At 37.0% G+C, this 23026-nt stretch overlaps 1 protein-coding gene across 5 annotated transcripts in view; it reads right to left on the reverse strand.

Moving 5' to 3' along the window:
* Nucleotides 1-844: 844 nt before the first annotated feature.
* pcdh11 (protocadherin 11) overlaps nt 845-23026 on the reverse strand; it is a 203360-nt gene continuing 181178 nt past the window's right edge. For all 5 annotated transcript variants that reach the window (XM_055034075.1, XM_055034078.1, XM_055034077.1 and 2 more), the window contains one exon: nt 845-5381. In XM_055034075.1, coding sequence (XP_054890050.1) covers nt 4936-5381 — 446 coding nt within the window. In that variant the 3' untranslated portion in view covers nt 845-4935. The remainder of the gene's footprint in view (nt 5382-23026) is intronic.

Below are 23026 nucleotides of genomic sequence, written 5' to 3' on the forward strand. Positions count from 1 at the left end.
TTGTGAACCTTCATCTGTTTGAGACATAACTACACACATTCAGTATTGCACACTTCTCAACAGTTATGGCATTATAAAATAAAGATAACTTTTATGTGAAAATATGAAACGTATCTTTGGTAACATCTCTTGCAGAGAGGTTCATCCATTTCAAAGTTGACATTACAGTAATTCTTTGTGCAAGTAAAAGGAGAAAAAAGTTATATTTGTTAATGAAACTGAAAAAGCCTTTTGTTTCTTACTATGACTTTGAAAAAATACCGGGGCTATAAAGCCATGCCTTTTTGAAATCGCCTTACATTTTAGAAACTTTTAGGAAGCCCTATAGCTGTCCCTAATTTAGAAAATGCAGGATTGAGATTAGAACCAAAGAGAATAGGTGAAGTATGATGTTGGCAAATGAATGCAAATAACATCACATTAGGTTGTTAAAATGTACAATTTGCTATCTCTACAAAGATAATAGTTTTGAATATATGTCTGTAGTTTGACTGGTTCATCCTGAAACAATGAATCTCCTCATTTCTAAACAAGTGTACTCTAGCTCAGGCAGTATGTTTAACGTCATTGTCCCATTGGAAGGAGAGCCACAAGAATCACAAGGATATCTTTTATACTTTTTAACTTCCCCTTGCGATTCAAAACTCAAATAATTTCCTCTTTATTATTGTCTTATTTTCGAGAACTAAAACTGCCTCATACCATTTTCTGCTTAGTTTACACAATATTTCACTTGTCATGAGAAAAATACGGAAAAATATTTGTCCGTAACAACAAAAGCTGCCGGAAGAATCACATCAAACAATAAGAAACATTTAGAAAAAACTGGATCCGTGCATTCTTTGAGGTCTCAATATTTAATGGCTCAATTAAAATTCATAGCAAGGTATTTTTTCATAGAATTAAGGTGGATATCTTACAAAGGCATGACAACACAGACCGTATAGCTTTAACGGACTAATACAGATTTGCTGGCAAGCATTGAAGCCGTCTCATAAAGCAAACTTTACCTGACTCACAGATGACTAATTTACAAGCATATACTTAAGTCTTCTATCATGTTTTATATTCTTTTTGTACAAGATACATTTGTGTACACAAAATCGTTCAGCAAGGTGTGTGGTAGTTCACCCACTCATACAGACGCTCGTACGCTTGCAAGGAGGCACATGCTCACCTGCAAATACACAAGATCACCTATAAACACATTCAATCTAATGAATTTTATGCATATGTAGTCATTTACATTACAACAGAGATTGTCATCTCATAACTTCCAATGTATTTCCCTTTTTGTTTGTTGTGAACCAAGTAAATTCCAGTTCTTTCAAGTCTTTCAAGTTTGTAACCACCATCATTTCTTAGGGGGTACTGCTATATACAATTTCAAATCCAGATCAAGTGACTGTATAGATATTTGTGACTCTGTAGAGGTATATGTGGTATGGTAACTTCACAAGATTTGAATGTGTACACTGTATAACATTTGTCTTGCTCCATTAAATGGAGGAACAGGAAGAGGAGTTAATATCTACACGGATACCGGTTCTAAAGATGTGGATGCATGAAGCACATGGTCCACAAAATGTCAAAATGTCGTTTCAGAGTCCAAACAGTTCATGCAAACTATGACACAGAGTTGACATGGTGATCTATAACACTCACCCTTAAAGTACATGGTGAGAAAGGAAAGACTGCTTTTTTTATTTTTTTATATGTATATATATTTTTCAGTTTTTTGTCTTTGCAGTGAAATGACAAAAGAAAATATGAAAACAGTGAGAGCACAATCATGCAAAGTGAAAACTTGTGACCATTAATCATTTGGACTTTTCCAATAATTCTATAGACAAAGTAATCTTGACACAGAAACAAAAACAGTTCCCCAGAGCTGCCTTATGTTGTAAAATAATAATAGGCATTCAAATGATATGACTTTGCTTAAAAAAAAATAAAAATACATCACCCAATATACATAAGGAACAACATGATAAAACCAAATGCAGCCAAGTTTTCAAGAACAAAAGAAACATACAAATTGGGCTTTGCATGGAACTAATTTATATTCTTGACTTCATTTGTTATACTTGAAGGGAGGAAGTGTAATGTTTACTTAAGATAGGTTACTGGATATTGACAGTTTAAGCTAATTTTCATAACAGTGCGATAGTGGGTATATCATTACATACCAATACTACACACACACTCACTGGCCACTTTTTTAGGTAAGCCTTCCTAATAAAGTGTTGGACCTCTTTTTTTTAATCTCCGGAGCATCCTTAATTCAGTGTGGACTATGTCCAAAAAAATGTTGAAAACATTCCTCTGATACAATATCAACGTTGAGAGGATCGCATCTTACAGTTGCTGCGCATCCAAGATTTTCTCTTCAGCCTCACCCCAGAGGTGGTTAATATTTATTGAACATGAATGATTGTTATTGATGCTCTTTAAACTTAGTAGATTGGCAATTCAATATAGTCTCAATAAAGGTATTATTTTAGCTGTACAGCACTTTGGTTAAGTGCTGTTGTTTTTAAATGTGCCATAGAAATACATGTAACTTTGATTTAGTCTTGCTATGTGGGTGGGGAGACTAAGAAAAGGGACCATTTTCAATGTATCTATAAACAATTCAACAAAATAAAATTTCTAAAGCCTCTCTTCAAAAAAAATCTTATTGTTATTTGATAATTTTGTGGGGAGTTTTAACAGATTTATCTGCCATGGAAATTCAAAGGTGTCAAGAAACTGAAAATATTTATGAATATTTCCAGGCAACTTTTGTATAAAATATTACAGGTGTCTGATATGTGGAGCTGAATCTACATTTGGCACAGTGATAAAACTCCAATTTTCTCTGACATTATGATGTATGCTCCCTTTGATATGCGATCGTTTTGATTAAAAATGCATTAGGAATACCACTCAGTCTGCTAGAACAATGAGAGAAGAAAAGAAAGTAGAACAAGATAGAAGGAAAGTCAAAGTATTGGTAAATTAGCTGAAATTGGGTTCTCAGATGGGGAGATTTTCTCAAACAGATGTGTATGGGAGGGTATAGCGAAGTTGACTGATTTGAATTCAATTCATTTTCATAATTGACTGAGGTGAAATTGAACTGCCCTTTCTTTGTCCTTGACACACTGTCCCCTTAAGTGATCATTTCAGTGAATATCAAATAAATCTCCTTTATATTGTTAAGAGGCATTATTCGAGAGAGTAAAATAGCTAAGAGCATACAAACACAATTTGCCTCACATTTTCCCTCGAGGATATGGTGCTATGTTATAGATTTAGGCCTGCTCCCAATTTGCAAGACGCTACAAGAAAATGAATTGCATGAGTCATATATCTGATGATGTCGACACCTGGTTCGGATGGTACAGAAAAAAAAATGGATATCAGCAAAGTTACTTATTGTTGTGGCAATACATTATGCTGCACCCAATCTGTTACAAGTTAGTCAGAAGTAGTTATTATCAGAGAAAATTTGCATGTTTGGGCAAAGATGTCATTTTAAACCGTGTGAGAAATGACCTTCTGGGGGCACCTCTTAAAGAAATCCCAGGGTTTATTATAATAAGTGCAGAAGGAACACAAAGTAAAATAATACAGGTAGACTTCAAATGCTGTTAAAATTCTAGCTGGCTGGGATTTATTTTCTAGTTCCAACAAAATGTAAAAGCTGATCTTAGAAACCCACCAACTTGCAACAATTGATGTGTGAAATGCTTTTGTTAATACCATAAGAATAAAAGAGGAATATAACACTATGGTTTTTGAGCGTTTATCACCTTTTTCTTTGCCCTTGTATCTATTACTGGATTACCAACCAAATCTCTTTAAGCTCCCTAACCACAATAAGGTTCACAGTGGAAATCACACATCAAAGTAATTAGACTGTGAATGCCATAATTGCATCCATAGATGTGTTTGTGAAGGGTTTCTGAGCAGAAAAATTGAAAATGCAAACAAAAGGGAAAAAAAGCAAAGAGAAAAAAGAAAAAAAAAAAAAACTACTTTTCCAAAGCACATCTGTTTTTGCCTTTCAAGATCAAGCAACTGCAGTAATGCTGGGAGTGAACATTTAATAGGGTTGGCAGTGATGCTGCAATCACCATATGGAAAACATTGTGAGTGTGCATTTGTGCATGAGCAAACAGTTTGTGTTGTTTTGAAAAAGTTGTTTGTTTTCTGGTCCATGGTGAAAATGTAGAATGTAAAAGATTAAGATGTGTCTTCCATTGCCCTAGATATGCTTTGTAGATGTTTCTCTCTTGTAACCCTTCTGCAGTCCCCTGACCAAAATAGACTTCTGAAACACGTTCGGGTAGCAACATCTCTCACTGCCAAAGGAGCTTGTTACACTTGGTATAAAGAGCAATACTTCACTAGAACTTAAACAGAAACACCACCAGCCCAGAGCTCATAATTAACATTTAGCCTGATTTAGCTCACTCATAACACAAAGTACTGCATTTGCATCTTTGCCAGGAATTGGTCTTTTTGGACACCGTCTCTGTAAGCTGGGCCTCTGAAGCTTTAAGTGTGTGGGACCCTTTTTCTTATCACTAAGCAAATATCACCTAACAGAAAGCAAAAGAAAGCTCTTTTTTTCCTGTAATAATCTACTTTGGTATGCAACTACTTTTTATTTATAATACAAGCATGTGATGATTTGAGACTTTCATTTTCTTTCAAATGCATATGCTGTCGGACTGATTCCATTTGATTGTGTCTGAACATCATTATCATGGTTTCATTCATACTCATGTCTCTTCATTGGTAAAACTGAGCTTGGGCTGATCAAAGTTACTGAAATTCTGCATACTTGTACATGTACGCAGACATAGCAACCATTAAGTCTCAAGCCATCTGTAGATGGAGTTTTATTTACTCTAAGTCAGGCCAGTGAAGATATGTCTCTTAGAATTACAGCTGGTGCTCATGTAGGAAGGAGCTGCTGCCACCAGTGGGAGTGTGCTGCCCAGGCGAGGAGAAGCTTGCCAGTGGAATGACCTTCACTGGGTCTTCCTTCTTACTGCTGCAGTGTCTATCCAGGGTGTTGTAGAACTGTGGTCGGTTGAACCCTTTGTCCAATTCATCTCTTTTGGGCACAGATCTACCCAGAGTGTGGCGGCCATCCATGACCCCCATGCCACCTATGTTAGCTTTTACTCCCTGGAAGCCAAAGGAGGAGAGCGCAGCAGTGATGGTGGTGGTGGTAGGGGTAGAGGTGGGGCTGTTGCTGCCAGGGCTCTGGAACTGGGCCAGGGTTGGGGGCATCCAGCAGCTGTCAGAGTGGCCCAGTATTAGACACTCCTGGGTGCAGGTCTCAGATGCCTCGGCCAGAGCTTTCTTCAAATTTACTTCAATGGCTGCAAAAAGAACAGAAAGGAGACGGGGGGACAGTTAATAAAACAATTTAAAACACTAAAGGCACTGAACATGTATATATTGTATCTATTTCTGAGGTGATTTAAATTAAATTCACATTAGATGCTGAAGGCATTCAAAATAATCTACACATACGGAAATAAACGTAAATTATTCCATGAATTATACTAAGTGTAATAAAATAGAAGAATAGAGTATTGCATCTAGACTCAAACAAGCAATTAGATTTTCTCCCTGGAAAACATCAGTATTTTTCTTGACCTTGTTTTGTTGAACTTTGAGTTCCTATAAAATAAATCAACCCTTATTCATGTATATGTGGACAGTTGCTATTGGATAGATATTTTTCAATTATCAGAGATCCATCTTGAACAAAGCCTTGATTATAAGAAATCTGTTTGAAGGCCATCTGTGCAAAGTGAAACTAGCTTGTGTCACTTTGCACTTATAAGAAGCAAGGCAGTTTTTTATCTACAGAGATATTTGAGCAATTTGAACATAGTCTGCCTATAGAATATGAATATAAAAGGTGTATTACTTGGGTGATTACTGATATCTGGTGGGAATTTCATATCAACGGTGCCTTCAGAAATACATTTATGCAGTAAAAAGTTTATATTTAGTACTCTTTTTCACTCAGTGCAGGGAGTGAGTTTGGATTTCATCGATTTGAGGTAGTCAATGCACAAAGTGAACTCATGAATCATAAAATAAACAGAAAAAAAGTAGAAGTTATCTGGAGTTGACCCACAAAATGTCAGCCTTTTAGTGAAATGAAAGTCAGTTATAAATGTTTCATTTCATCTTGTAATGAGAAAAACACCAGCAGAGCATTTAATTTCCATTGGTATTCCCTTGACTCTTTCTGTTTACCTACAATATGCGATGAATTCCCTGTTGCTTAATTAGAGTTTGAAAAAATATGTCTCGCTGTTTGTGTCTCAGATTGGCTGTAGTGTGTTAAATATTTAATGAACATCTTAACAAAGCACTGCTTATTTTAATCACTGTCAATGCCCTTTTGATTTCTCAGAATCCAAAACAAATCTGGTGAAATAAGAAAACGCAAAGACCAAATACAGGAGGGAAGAAATTGCCTTGCTTCAGGAATATTGAAAACTCTAGGATAGCACACAAAAGAAACATTTATACAACAAATGAAAATATAAAAAGGTAAACAAAATATATAAAGATCTACAAAAGACAAAGAGACTTGGAGACTCAATCCAATACGCACTGAACCAACATTTATGTTTCCTGCATGGAAAGACGGAAGGAAAAAAGAAGAGCTAATGACAAGACCAGTGTGCAAAGCTAAGGACTCAGAGTATCTTATCTCATTATCCCAACATTGACATCACATGTGGAATGAGTCTGGGATGAGGCTTCAGCATAGAGACTTAGCAATAAAGCCTGTCATGGCAGATAATTAGAATGTAAAACAGTATGCGCCAAAGCAACCCAGAGCCTGCAGTGTTATGTTTCCTGGGCCATGCAAAGGAAAGAAAGGTCTTCATTCAAACATCACATTGCTCCTCTAGGCCCCAGCTTCAAGCTGTCATGCAGAAATTATTTAGTGTATTTGCATAAGTAAGAATGTTATAAATAATTAAGATGCTTTAGACCCTGGCGCAAAGTATAGTAAAGACTATTTCATTGGCCATATGCACTCAATGTAAGGTTTTCACACTGATTTTAGAAAAAAGAAAATGCTACATTGCTTTGTGTTTTTTCAAAGCCTAGATGAAATAAAAAAGACATTTTAAAACAAAATATAGTTTAATTTTGATCTTGATATTGATGCCTCATGTAGATTGGTACAAAATACCTTTCTTTTAGGCTTGTGCTTCAAAGGATTGAATATCTTTGTGCCAGCGTTAATTATCAGAGCAGCGTCTGAAAATGAGTCGCACAGTATAAATTGTGAGGGTATATTTGGACTGCCCCCGTAGAGCCAAATCTGTCCTCTCCATATTGAACTGGAGTCACAGAGCAGGAGTGTATAAATCCCTTGGGCGGTAAATGTGTCACCTTTCAGAGGGTCACTAACTTCATTAAGGCTAAAATGGATGCTGCTTTCTCATTCTCCAAGCTAGCACAATAGGGCCGAGCCAAGTCTCCACCATCAGCCTCAGTCAATCTTTGTCCAAATGTTTTTTTTTGTTTTTTGTTTTTGCTGCTGCTGTAGCAATTTGGGGTCACTAATTGTTTTTTATCAGGGTGCTATAGGTAATGTAAGCATCAAATTCCCACATTTAGAAACAACAAATTTAGCTGTTCTTTACATCTTGAATCTTTATTATATCAATCTGATCTATAAAATCAAATGAGGCAGTGCTAAAAACATTGTTGTCTGCACAGAATAGGGACAGTGATCTATAGCCCTCAGATGCTGCACCAAGCATCAATCTCTATTGATAGGGAACAATTTTATGATTAATAATAAATAATTCCTCCAAGTCTGAAGAAATTCACTGATGGCTCCCACCTGCATTACATAAATCTTACAAAGGCTATATGTGATGGCATCTGAATATTCCATGCTTATGAACATGTTAATCACTCAAACCCATCTCAAGAAATAGCTATAATAAAATAAAATGTCTTGCAGGTTAGGGTTTACAAAGACTATTTTGGTTGCAATCAAGAAATGAGATATCAAAGCACTGCTTCTGATCCATATGAAACATGTTTTGTTAGTCAATGTTTGTCATTGCATGTTCTTAATCGGCATCATCATTTTGTAGTTTTAGCTTTAGAAAATTTAAAAAAAATAATAATAATAATAATAATATATATATATATATATATAATATATATATATATATATATATATATATATATATATATATATATATATATATAATTTATTTGTAATATGAATATTTAAGGTAAAATGAACATAGTGGATGTTTCTGTTACCAAATATTTGTGATCTGCCTAAGGTGCAAGAAGAAAAATTTAAATGTTAGTAAAGAATTAATGTCAATGTTTCTCAAAAATTAAACAACCAATGTAAATCATTGAGGCAGATTACAATACTTCTCAAAAACTTTTATTTTTCTTTAAAATATGTATATGTCCATCTAGGACTCTGCTACATTATAGAACTTAAAACACTCTTTGGCCTTAGCACAGCTTGAACTAATAACAGTTTTATGTCAACAGACTGGTTTTGTATAAAATATTTCTTAAGCTGCCTCACTGAAAGACATGAGCCGGTACTATTTTCAATTCCGGTGGGATAGTTCAGACAGGCTGCAGCGGGTTTGGGAGGGTACAAGGAAGACTTGAGTGATGTCGCTGACAGCTCTCGCTGCTTTTGTCAGCCAGAGGTGCGCCACAGCCCCTTTGTGATGCCGCTGCCTTTTGTATTCTGGGAAAACAACTGTACCCCACGGAGCTTACGGAAGAAATCATACATCAGTGATGCAACAGATCTCCTTGTGTTGTGAACATTCTTCCCTGTGTTCCCTTCAAGAAAATTTGAATGGCAGACAAGTGGGGATAACAGCAAATAATGGTATGTCATAGACAACGAGACTGATTTCAGGCCTACTTTGCCCATTTGTGAAGATTCAGCTTTACTTAGCATTGGTGATGTGGCTAAAATATGTTCCCACAGTGTTTGATGTTCACTGAACATCCAATCAAAGTCTTACTCAGACTCACTGAATCTCACTGTAAAAATCAATTCATGATCTGATTCAAAGCGGTCTGTCCCAGTGGGGAATCTATGAAAAATGCCTTTGTAAAGTCGTTGAAGACATTATGTGACCTATGACATTATGTTTTCTCCTTGATCTTGTGATCATTTACAAAGTGAATACCTTTGGTAGCCCAGAGCCATTTTGTTCTGTAACATCAATACATTATTTAACCTGCCACAGCTCAAATAAACCTGCTTTAACACCTTAAAGGTATTTGCTCATGACTTTTGTCTGTGTGGCAAAACGCAACTGGCAAAAACATTTAATGGAAAAGGGAACAGATGAAGCATTCCTAGATAGTATGTGAAACATGCAAGAAAGCCATATTTTAGTGTAAATATTGTTTAAATTACTATTGAAACCCTTACTGATTTGAAGGAGGGGCCACACAATGTAACCATATCTTTGTCATTCTTGATTAACTTTGGAGTGTGCATTCTGCCTTAGAACAACTTGTAATTCGAAAACAAAGTGAAATGAATCAAATGTTCAGGTTCTTGCTTCAACATACTTATAGAAAGATATGGTCTACGTTATAAAAATAAATGTTCTGAATGGTTTTGTAATGCAAAACACGACCCTGTTGGAAATGTGTCAGGAAATTGCGCTGTGACTGAAATTGGTTGATTTTCAGCTTCATCGATCCTGACCACCAATAAACTGGTTTCAAACTCAGAAGCACAAACTTTTTTTATCTCACTGAATTGCTGAACACACAAAACCCAGGCTTCAGTATCAGAGTGGTGTTTAAAATGACGTTATGGAACCACTGAGATTACTATTTAAAGGGGAAACAGCATTTTATTTTACACATTGAAACGGAAGTTTGTTCGGGCACTGAGAGAATAACAGAGAGTGAGGCATCAGAAGATAAATTAACACAGCTAAGTTGCTCTGTTTTATGTTTCCAAGCTTCTCAACTACTGTCTCAACATGCTTTATTTGAAAATGAGAACCTTTGAAATGGTAAATACCTGTATTTCTGAAGGCAATCAAAAATAGAGTGCTGTTTCAGTTAAGCTAACCTTGCTAACAGCGCTAATTGCTAAAATGTTTAAGATTCCTAAACAAAATGGCAAACACCTATTTTAAAGCATCCACTCTCTGACAAACAACATTGTCACGCCTCCAAAAAATAAATAAATAACCCCATTTTCAGGTGGGACAAACACTATTTTGAGAAAATGTAGGCTTTAGGCTGATTTCAGAGATCAGACATCAGCCATAAACTTATGACTGATGCAACACTGGACTCCATGCATGTCTTAGTTTCTAAGAGCTGCATTGTTACATTTACATTTTTTTGCTGTGATAAAATCCATGAACACAAGATCCTCAATGCTTAAACTTTATTTGTCAATACACACACATGTGCACACAAAAAGTAGGTGGGACGCATCTGACTGGATCATCTCAGCGTAATAGTATGAGAGATGTAACATGACAGTTAATGATATTTAGTGACAGAGCTTGTTACATCTTGATGAGCTTCACATTAAGATCTGCACACATCTCACGATTCAGCTCATTATTTCAGCATGCACAAACTCATTATTGCTAATTAAAAGGATAATTGCATGCATCTAGGACATTAGAGTCTTTGAAGAGCTATCAGGAAGGTGGACTAGGCCTGAACCTTTCATACATTGCTAACAATGCATTTACAAGTAAAAACACCAGTAGGTTGTTCTGACTAAATGCACGTCTGAATAAAAACGTGTGTTTTTCAGAGTACTTTTGCTTTTAATATATTAACCTATCAAAAAATATATAGTTGTTATATTGCAATTGTAATTTTGTTAGTTTAGACTTATTGAAAAGGAATCTCACTAATTTATGCAGGAGTCCTGGTGATGCGTTAAAACTCCTTCAGAACAAAAATATTCTTTAAACTGAACAGAGGCTGATTCCTGGTGGCTTGGACTTTGTATGACATACTTCGAAAGTTCTTCTTACATGGGACTCTAACAGTGACGTGCGGTGAGGTTCATAGCTGGTGAGGCACTGACTTAATCATAATCAGATTTAAACCGTAGGAACTGACAACTAAACAAACAAAAAAATACTGAAATATTTCCCTCACATGAAGCAGAATATTCGGTCTGTTCCAGTAAAAACAGACCAAAATAAACATTAGGCTTAATGTTTATTTTGTGATTATGAATAAGTGACATAATCACTTGTAAGAGTGATTACAAGTGGTAAGAGGAGAAAACTATAATGATATCGCTGCACTTTAGTGTGTTTCTAGCTCGCTGTTACTGTTTCTTGCTCTGCAGTTGTGGAGTCATAATGAAGGGAACATTAGCGCCCCCTGCCATGAGAAGAGAGAAGTGCCTGCCTCACCTCCAATCTGTTCTCTACCGTTTCTGATCGCTCCTGAGCACACAAAACACGTTACACACACAGTTGGTGGCAAAAAACCCTGTAAATTATATACATAAGCTAGATTATGAAAAATCAGTTCAGACATTAGATGTTTTTTAGCCATTTTATTGGTGACTTACAGACAGGAGCAGGGCCGGCCCAAGCCTCCAGGGGCCCTAAGCGAAATGTGGTTTTGGGGCCTCATATCAGCCAAAATCTAAATCAGCAGGTCAGGCTTTTTAAAGATCAGTAATCAGGGATCGGCCAGAAAACTGCAATCGGTGCAACCCTACACACATATTTATGACATTCTTTGATTAAGTAAATTTCTCTAAAACATAACTCCAATAGTGAAATTAAATTTACACCAGGTGAGTCTTTGTCCACTGAGAATGCGGGTCGGTACTGGTACTGGACTGATACTGAACCTTCAAATGATTTTCACATAACTTAGAATTTGATTTAAAAATGTGTTTGTTTTAGCCTTTTGAACTGGACCGGAGGAACATGCTCCCATAGAATAGCAGCCAGTGCAGCTAGCCAGAGGTTGATCAGTCCCAGGTGAGGCTGCTGCCTCATCAGTTGCACTTCCAAGCGTTTGACTGGGAAAATGCGAAAATTCAACAATTTTGAAGAAAAAATAATCTGAATTGGTTACGCTAAATGAAAAATAGGTACTTTATAGTATAAACCACAGGATGAAAACAGCAATATAAATAATTTTATCATAATATGTGATTTTCATGATGACAGGGGAGGCAACTCATGACCGCAAGCCACTGGAATTTAATAATGATAAAAGTAACAGCTTGCAAGTTCTTTGCTAATGATCCTTGACATTTGTGAAAAAAGAAAAAGCCTGTAACCATGGCAATCACTTAGGATGTGTACTTTCTTTTTATGTCAGACTTAAATGACATTTGCTTTCTTTTTTTCTTTTAACTGCTGAAGGTACACTACAATCCCAAGTAAAGACTGTCAGTGTCACTGTGGTCAAGGACATTTAGAAGAAATAAAGGCTCTATTGGAACAACAAACATGCTGTGTTTTGATGAGGGGAGGAATAACAGCAAGGCCAATAGTCATATTTCTCAGATATGTACATTTTTCCTCTTTATCATATAAACTCATTGCTACATTTTAAATGAAGTTAAGCAAGTTCATTCAGAGGAAATACTGAAAGTACTCCATCCATCCATCCATCCATCCATCCATCCATCCATCCATCCATCCATCCATCCATCCATCCATCCATCCATCCATCCATCCATCCATCCATCCATCCATCCATCCATCCATCCATCCATCCATCCATCCATCCATCCATCCATCCATCCATCCATCCATCCATCCATCCATCATCCATCCATCCATCCATCCATCCATCCATCCATCCATCCATCCATCCATCCATCCATCATCCATCCATCCATCCATCCATCCATCCATCCATCCATCCATCCATCCATCCATCCATCCATCCATCCATCCATCCATCCATCCATCCATCCATTCATTCATTCATTCATTCATTCATTCATTACTTTATACTGCTAAATTCAGCTTACACTCTGCCTTAATTCTCCATGGAAATAATCATAAGGTACAGGGAGCAATTCCTAGTTCCAACAGATTTGCTATCTGCACATCCTTGATGTGAATCCTCCATTCCATTAATTGTCTTTGCACACTACAGTGCAGTGAGCTTGTTGTTTATGTAAAAAAATAAAATCAATCTCTGACCTTTTATATCAGCAAATCGGTTTTTGTTGTTGTTGATACAATTGTATACGCACTGGACATTTTCTTTAAGTATTCAACATGTTTGTGAATGGAAATCCCTCCAGATAAGCAGTTTCTGAAATATTCAGACCAGCCCATCTGGCACCAACAACCATGACGCGTTCAGATTCACTTAAATAACCACTCTTGTGCATCCTGATGCTTGAATTGAACTTCAGCAAGCTGTCTTCACTGTGTCTAGATGCCTAAATGCTTTGAATTTGGCTGATCTGCTATTCAATATGTATTTCCATTCTGTGAGTTCTTTATCTGCCCCAGGGTACCCTTCGAATGGGAAATGCCCCCAAAGACTTTCAAAAGGATGCACCCTAATCACTTCTAGTGGCTCCTTTTTATGCAGAGGAAGAGCAGCTCCACCCTGAGTTTCTCCTGACTGACGGAGCTTCGTGTCCAGGATCTTGTTCTTTTGGTTATAATTAACAACTCAAGACTATAAGCACGGATCGAAAGATTGAGTAACTGGTAAATCAAGAGCTCGGCTTCACGACAACACACAGGAGGAGCAACGCAGCGTCCATCAATCCCTAGCTATATCTTACCATCACACATGAAAAAGACCCTGATATTTGATCTCCTCTACTTGAGGTAAAGTCTGACTCAGACTTCATCCTTTTGGCTATCATCATCAGGGAGACAAAAGTTGAACAATTGCAACACAAAGAACAGATTAAATCAGATACTTTTGATATTGGAAAAAAGAAGATTTTTGCACTGAAACATAAATTTTAAAGCCACTTTATGGAGCATTGATGCAATGCAAGTTATCAGAAATGGCAAAGCCATCGCTCCCCGTTTTCTGCCTCCTAAAACAAATAGCGCCCTGAGTAATGAATGGCCCTTTTTTTTAGAGGAGACAATGTGAGTCAGATAAAAAGGAAGTGAGGTTGTCCATATATACTCTAGACTAATTACATCTGATGCATTTACTAAGACGCCTCTGACAACAGCGAGTCTCCGAGCCACATACGTATTTATCAGCGCTCGTGGGACCTATACAGTTCCTCGCCTGTAATCCATCTAGCCTTGTCTTCCCGCGACCCCTTTTGCTTTCCTAGTGTTTGACCCATTGTAACGGAAAGTAATTGCAGGCAGAAAACAACATCTAATGATTGCTCTATCTGGAAGTCTGAGAGAGCATAAAAAGTCACAGACAGGTAGTTTCAACAAAGGGAGGAGACCTTTTTGTTCCCGACACACAATTTCAGACTACAAAGAATATTATTGACTTGGTAAAGATTAGAACACCAAAACAAATAACAAAGCACAGAGGGAGGACAAAGTGCACAAAGAGAGAAAGGATCTCTTGAACAAGCAAGTGCCAAACACTTGCTTCTTTCTATTTGTTGCCATTGATTAAAAGTATGTAGCAGGTTGAAGCACCCATTCCTCCACTGAGGCTATACAACTCAGAAAGAATGTACAGATTTAATGTAATGCATATCCTTTATCTTTCACTCACCCTTGTTGTCAAGCAAGAAAAAAAAAAACGCATTAAAATTTTACTTCACCATCGCACAGAATGCCTGCAGACAGAAAGAAAAGCCCACTCTGATGTCTAAAAGTGCCTTTTTATGTGATTTTCATCAACAGAGGGCACAGTTTGGTAGCTAAAACACGAAAACAGTTTTTTTACACTTGATGTTTTTTTTCAAAGTCTGTGTTCATGTCTGACATTGGTTGATTACATCTCTTTTATTATACCCAGGCTACCATTGGGCCTCCCTACCTGAGGACAAGATGCCGGTGTCACCATCAACACAATCAGGCCTGGCCAAATACGCAGCATGGGCCAGATAGATGAGAGGTACAAACACCGTAACAATCTGCAATCAGCACTCATCACCACAATGACACACAGAGGAGGAGGCGCAGAGTTTCCATGGGGGGCAGAAACACAAGACATGCTTGTGAAGGTGCACACACATATTTTGTGATTGCTCACAGTTTAAAATCTCATACAAAGGTAGCCATTCATTTTCCTCTTTGTAAATTTGCAACTGTGCAGGCACTGGATGATACTGCAGATATACAGTGCAGGTGTGCTGGTGCTGACAAGGAGGCAATACATAAATGTTTATTTATAAGACAAGAAAAATAGAATCTGTATTAAAATTCATTGCGCATCTAAGAATGGCTGAACATTTCCATATTGTGTAGATAATGTGAGCTGTGGGAGATGAAAATAAAGAGCAACGAATGAAAGGGAAGTGAAAATGTTTTGGAGGGATTAAGAAAGAAAGGAAAATAATAGGTTGATTAAGTAAGAGCTGACAAAGCAGTCTTGATATTTGCAAGAAGATTGGATTATTCCAGCTGGAATACTATCAAAACAATCTTGATTATTTTTGAGACGACTCTGATCTAAAAATGTAAATGTCATTTATAACTCTATAAGCTTTCAAATTAAAAGCCGATTTGAAGCATGAACAGAATTCCTCAAGGAATTCAACCTGCTGTCTAATAGGGAGTCAATGTGAACATATCTGACATTTTTCCTTATTCAACTTTTTCACAGCCATAGATTTTAGTATATTTTATTTTAACTTTATGATATACAGCCAAACAAAGCATATCTTTAAATTGTAAGGGAAATGATATGTAGTTTCTAGCTGTCATTGCAGGTAAAGATGACACAATGAAGCTCAATTTAAAATATGCATTACTAAAAAAAAAGGAAAATTAACATTGTATGATTTTTCTGATACATCACCATTGTGCATTACTTTGTGCAGGTCTATCATATGAGGTAAATACCTTTACATCAGTAGTTGCAATCAGATGCAATGGAGGAAATGTCAAGGGGTGGGAATATTTTTGCAAGGTTGTGTTTGTTCTAACGATATGGTTATTAAATATGAGTTGCCCGTTTTGCTTGATGGAAAATACAGGAGAGACAAACTGTACAGCATCTTGTGATGTGCTACATCCTGTGTCATGTAACAAGCAAATTCATCACACTGACCCATTGCCCCCAATTATTATGGAAAACAAGAATGAATCAAATTAACATTGAAGAAGCTCTCAGTTCCAGCAGTCTCTCTGTATAGCCGACGGATGCCGCAGGAGGAAAAGGGAGGGTAATAAACTAGGTGCCACTCTATATGCCATATATCTTGCAGTCATTGATGATTAGCTGTTTTCCCTTAGCCATACATTATTGTTATTGCCTGCAGAGCTGGGCAGATAGGAAGTGGATACAAAGGCATTGTGAAGCCCATCTTTCAAGTGATAACAGGCAGACTGAAAACAACTCAGCAGCAGCAGCATCAGTAAGATTTCAGGACATGACTAATCTGGGTATGTTGAAAAATGTAATCTCTTTTATGACAGTGTTGAGAGGAGGACATGATGCACACTTTTTTGTCGTGTTTTTCTAGCGTGACGGTTTATTGTATTGTGAAGTGCTTCTGAGAAATAATTCAATGTGGTTACAAAAAGGAGTCTTTACAGATGTCAGCGGATCAATTCGTGGTGTTTTGTCCTAAAAGGCAGTACAGAAAATGTGTAATCTGCAGAACTTGTCATCGTCAGAAGCAGACGGGTCCCCCTTTTTCTTCCCTCTGCATTGAAAATGTTTTGCAGACGGCTTAGGCATGAATGTAGTCTGTGTACGGTATTAGTCACAGTCATTAGTGATGAGCAAACTTACATTTCCAATATCAATGTGAAGTGTAGCATGGTAAAGGTTTTAATATGAAGGGCAGACTTTCTCCAGATTCCCCAGAGCATGTACACTTTAAAGGTTTTCCCTTTCCGAAGTGCCACAGAACCTCCTCCAGGGACAACCATTAATTTTTCACCGAAACCTCCCCTGAATAATGAATTCTGTCCTATTTATACGCTGCGATAAGTCCACTGAATGTCTAAAAAGGGGTTATCGTGAAAAGGGTAAGGCTTTCAGAGAGAGACCTGTTCCTGCTTAACATGTTTAATTCATCCACATCGCCATGTTCCGTGAAAGCAGGAGAAAAGTCATATAATGTATCACTGGCAAGCATGAAAGCAGACACAAGCAGCACATTCAATAAATCACAGCTTTACTTTTACTGTTTTGATGTTGACTGTCACAATCCTCCACCCAAGCACCAGCCACCAAAAGTTCAGATGTGTGCTTTTTACTCCTCCGGGCCCCAGCTGACACATACACTCTCGCTAAAATCACAGAGGTACTCAGTGGCTTGTGTTAATGTTTCTGTCACCACGCACTTTACTTGGGGTGTGTTGAGTGCAGACATTGTCAGCACAGAGAGCGACAGACACAGATCGACACATGGAGAGGAGAGAAGGGAAGAGCACGTGTAAAATAGCAACATAGAAAAAGTAAAAAAAAAAAAGGTACAAATTCAAGACCAGAAATAATTGCAAAACTTTAATACATAACATGAACTTTGTGATAAGTACTGTTCATAAACAAGTAAAATTTTTGAATTTGGATTATGCAACATGGCCTCATTGAAAAGCTAAAAGTACAAGGTTGTTAATAAAAAGAAAAATAATTGATCTCTTTGGGCAAAATGAAAGTCAAAATATTTGTAGCGGTCCAGTAAATATTGTGTTTACTGGTACTGTACACTGCCACACTAAATACACACATTACATTTAAAACGAGTGTATGTAAATGTACTATATACAAACTTGTGCTAAGAAGTTTTGTTCTAGGTGATGTCAGGAAGTGAGAATAAAATGTTTTCTTTTCACATAGAGCACATAATGAGTGGTTTTAGTTATACTTGTATCTATATATTTTTATTTATGTATGTCTCTGCTCATGAGTGGTTGGACCGAGACATTGTACTGTAAGTATTGAGTCAAAGCCCAAGCAAAGTCATGCAGGCCACACTGTATAAGGTATGCCAGTCTCAAATCGAGTCAAGTCTTAAGGTTTTGTTAAGTCTTATAAGTCACTTTGTCAGAATACCCAGCAACTGGAAAGGAACTTGAAAATTATTCGAAAATTAGTTCTGGTGTTTCTTTTGCCTCTACGAAAACAAAATATTCAGTGAATTTAGAAAGTAATGATCCATAGTGAAATGAATTCACAGATTTATTTTGAAATAAGATGCCATTGGAGATGATTAAATGTGAATTGTGATAAGGAGATGATTCAGTGTGAATCATCTAACAGTTATATGACACTGAAGAATCATAATGATTGCTGTCTTTTATCTTTTATGAATATTTTGTGCTGTGTCCATCCCTCTGTGCAATGGCCACACCTTCATGGCAGTTGTGATAACCCAAAATGAATACTGTTATAGCTGCTGGCATCACATGCATCATTGTTTGCAATTAAATACCCATCAGACACATTAGTTTCTGTCTCGATCTAAAATCTTATAATGTCTAAAAATTATGGTGCAGAGCTACTGTATCTTGCATAATCAGTAATTTGAATGCCAGATGCATTTTTTTTTCTTTTTTTAACTTTGCACACATCTTCCTGATAGCACTCCCAGCTTTCCTCTACCACTGTGGAGTATTTGCTGTCACCATAGGATGCAGATAAAAAACTGTAAACAGCACAGCAAATGCAGCATGTTTGTTGCAGCAAGAAGAGGGGGATATTGACAAATGGCAGGGGGCACTCAGCGGGCTGGATCGAGCACCTGTTGTGGTTGCATTGTTATGCGCCCGGCACGTTTCTTTGTGAAACCCTTTCATTGGGTGTGAGATATGAAGTCTTTTTTAAAAAAAGTAGTTCAAGTCAAATAGAAGTAAAAAATAATTGGTGTAAAATTTCTAGTCAAGTACAAAGTCCTTTATAAAATCAAGTAAAACAGAAATCATAAAAGTTTTGGCACAAATTTGCCAAAACTTTAGCAAAAAAAAAAAAAAAAAAATGTTTGAATTTTTGGGGATATGTTGAAAATGTTGATGCCACAAGCAGTGCCATTTTAAGATTCCCCATATTGCTCATATACTATTTTAATTTAAGGCAATGTTACAGAAACATGTATCATTGGCCTTCATAACAATCTTAATTTGAGTTGTGCAGTGGTGAGCAGATGTTCTTACTGTACTTACTGTTGCTCTCCTCCAGCAATCCAAATGCATGAAGTAGCCCACTTGGCAGGGATCTTGGCTTTGTTTTAAATTTTCTCAAGCTAATGATTATTTGACCATTTGGGGGCACTCATAGATTGTGTATTTAAGGTTGAACTGACAGCCAAGATGGTAAGGGAAACAATAAGTTTGAAGTGTCTTACACAATTATTATGATGCAGTATAATAAATTTCATGATTTATCCATTGTATTCTTCATTTTGCTACTCAGAGAAGGAGTCTAGCTTGAGCCTCGCTCTACCAATAAATGGATAGTGTGACAGTTCAACACAGAACTAGCACACACACCAAATGACACATTCAAGAGGCAAACCAATATTTTGTCTGTCCACAACTGGCAACTTAGCAAAGATACTATCAACAAGCATATCTTAATTATAGCATCTCATAATTTTAGCCGTTATAAAAACCAAAGATAACAGTTTCTAAATCAAAATATTATTTTATAGTCCACAAGAAAAGTTTCAGAGTTGTTTCCAAAGGGATTTTTAAGTCACGATGTACAGTTACTGTTAATCTGCAGTGATTTTAGCTTGCAACTTGTGGTTTTTCAAAATATTCCTTTACGTAGAAAATACATAGAAATCTGCGAAGAAGCAACCAAAGAAAAAATAACCACAAAAACAAAAGAAAAATACCTTTTTTTCCACAAGGTCATTACACTGCATGTTACAGATGTTTTATCCCAGTACTTTCAAACATACTTTCATTTATTTCATGGCTATGCTTACAGTTGTTCTTTTAATAAAAAAATTAAGCCAAATAAAAAATGACACGAAGACAGTAAGTTTTCAAATTTTGTCTTTGATGAGGACAATAATGCTCCAGAGGTTAAAGCTGTTCACAGAAGAGGAGACAGCAAAAATAGCCATGTCACATTTTTGTACAACAGCAATGGCTGGCAACCCATTGACCTTGGTGTCTTTTATGCTGTTAAGCCCAGAGAGGACTATCAGATATTAACACCTCATATCTTTGAGTTTTTGTGGCTGTCATGCCCCGAGGACACTTGTATGTACATTTCTTTTTGTCCTGTGGTGCGATCATCTTTCTGTCAGTTGTTTTGGCCCCTCATGCACACACACACATGCAGACACACAGAAAAATACCAACAAAGAGCTAAGATATTGCGTATGTGTCAGACTTCTTCTGTTTGTGTAGTATTTTATCTGTTGTCGACATGTCTTAGCAGAGCCAAGGGACAACGTGTGGAGACAGAAATTTTGATCCAAATAAAGAAAATTCAAGCTGTTATGTATATGCGTGTGTGTGTGTGGGGGGGTGTGCGTGTGTGTGTGTGTGTGTGTGAGAGAGAGAGAGTGAAACAGTTGCTTTTTAAATAATCAATGTGTGAAGGCACCAGCACCAATCTCTATGATAATTTACTTTTCGGCATGAGCACAGACAGCAACACTGATACAATTCATTTCCTCTTTATTAACTGGTTCAGAAATACAAGGCCAAGGAGAGGTACACACTAGAGTCTATCAGAATTGGGATTCAGAGTTTTCTTTAATGACGGAAGATTATTTTTCATGCAGAGTGAACAATTTTGGGAACCATATGAACCTTTTGTGGACTTTTGAATATTACATGAGCACCAGAAATAAAAGCAAGTGGAATTGTTCAGCACTGCAAAGGAATTTGTATTGTACTTGAACCTTTTTAAATTTTGTCAAAGCCTCTTGTCTGCTTCCGTGGTTAATACTCTTTGTGTTAAACCTGCCTATTTAGAATGTTTTAATAAGTTAATGGTAGTGCTCTCCTTATTTAGTTTTGGATGATAGACTGAGAAGAGCTTTGTGACCGATTCAAAGCGTTGAGTATTGATTTGCAACTTCCTTCGAACTTCTTCTTAACGTCGTTCCTGACCTGTTTGCTGTGTTAACTTGGCTTCAAGAAGTTGCTTGTTCTTTTATATTCTCCAGCAAACCTCCTAGGCCTTCACATAGCATCTTTCTATCCTGACAAGTACACACTACGGACCTTTGTGTACTAATCGGGTGACTTTATAAAGCTAATTTGTGCACTTCATTTCATTGAGGTATATTAAAGAAGGTTCCACACTTTTAGCATTTTATTGGTAAAACCATATATCATTTTTAATTTGTACTTCCACATTATGTGTTTCTTTATGTTGATCTATCTCGTAAACCCCTTTAAAATGCAGAGGCAGCTGAGGTTGTCAAGTCAAAAAAAATGACAAAAGTTTAGTGGCCATGAATACTTCTGCAAGGTGCTGGTAAATCTTTTGCAAAGTTTCAAGCTAATTTATAGTTTGCATTCCTTGTTTGAGTTTCCCTTTGTGACTTCCAGAGTCAAATCCAGTCAATCACCATGACATTCAATTCACTCGACTTGATGACTTGCCATTTTTATCTAGAACCAATGTCCCTTTTATTTGTCCTCATACACGTCTCTTCCCCTCTCTGCGCTGACATTACTAATTATTTCAAACTATCAGGTAGGCAGTTTCTATTTCAATTAAATCTCCTCTTCCCTGCTGACCTTGGGGTGGAAAACAGCGCTGCTCTCTCAGCCCCGAATATTCCCCCGAGCCGTTATGGGTGCCATTTAAGATTTAAACTCAATTTGAGCTTGACTTCAGTGAACACACAGCAAGACAGAAGTGTGATCAGTGTATATATTCCAGTGACATACTTAATGTGATAATTGAGAATGGTCAAATTGAAGCTTCCAGGCATAACTGGCTGCTTTAACACACCCTAGGGTAGCAGGAAAGGACAGATTTACAACCGTTCTGCTAATCTAGCTGTCTAGCATGGGCGATGAATCTTAATGTTCTGATGCCGAGATGACATATTTGGTAATGGTACATAAATTATCAGTATGGTATGAATTTTACAATGACGTGCAAACAACAAAATGTACCCACAATGAAATTTGACACTTATGCAGCAAAAAGAGTTGGAAGAAGCAGAGGGGACCATGTACGTAAGAAAACAATTACATGATATTGACGGCTATTGCAATCACTGGCTCCCCTGCCAGACTCAATGAGGTGCCAATCAACTGAGTGTCTCTGGCTCATGTTGCCTCTTTCATTTTAGAGTCAGAGGAGATTCTGCTGTAGTGAATCATCAGTCAATAGCCCAGAGTTGATGGTTAATGCTGATTGATGACATTCAATACACCTCATCTCTCCATCTCCAAGCCTGCAAAGGACACTCACCACACTCTAAAAAAGCAGTTAAATAACAAAACAGACAATATCTCAATTTTATTATTACGAGGTAAGAGTGGACACTTCTTTGGTACATAGCACTTGGTATTCTGAACTAACTTCAAATCTGTATATTGTCTGACGACTTTGTTCATCTTTTTCCAGAAATGTCTCGTTCATCAAATGCATCAAAAAGGTCACCCATGATTGATTTCAGCCATAATTAAAGTGATTATTAAAACAAATGGCCAAACACTACATTATTCCTCTCCATCGTCCCACGAAATAAAATGAATTAATGTGTCATTCAGAGAACAACATTAGCCAGCATTCGAAGAATGACTTACCTGTAATTACAGTGATACAATCAAATGTGACATCTCTATCATCACAATCCGCTACCTTCTTTTTCCCTTTCCCTTCACCTGTGGTGACTTGTTCATGCCCAGAATAATATACAACGATCACCCCTCAAGCGTGAAGAAGATAATTTCTGTGG

The sequence above is a fragment of the Poeciliopsis prolifica genome, unplaced genomic scaffold, assembly GCF_027474105.1.
Source record: "Poeciliopsis prolifica strain line A6 unplaced genomic scaffold, Auburn_PproV2 SCAFFOLD009, whole genome shotgun sequence".
Classification (NCBI taxonomy): Eukaryota; Metazoa; Chordata; class Actinopteri; order Cyprinodontiformes; family Poeciliidae; genus Poeciliopsis; species Poeciliopsis prolifica.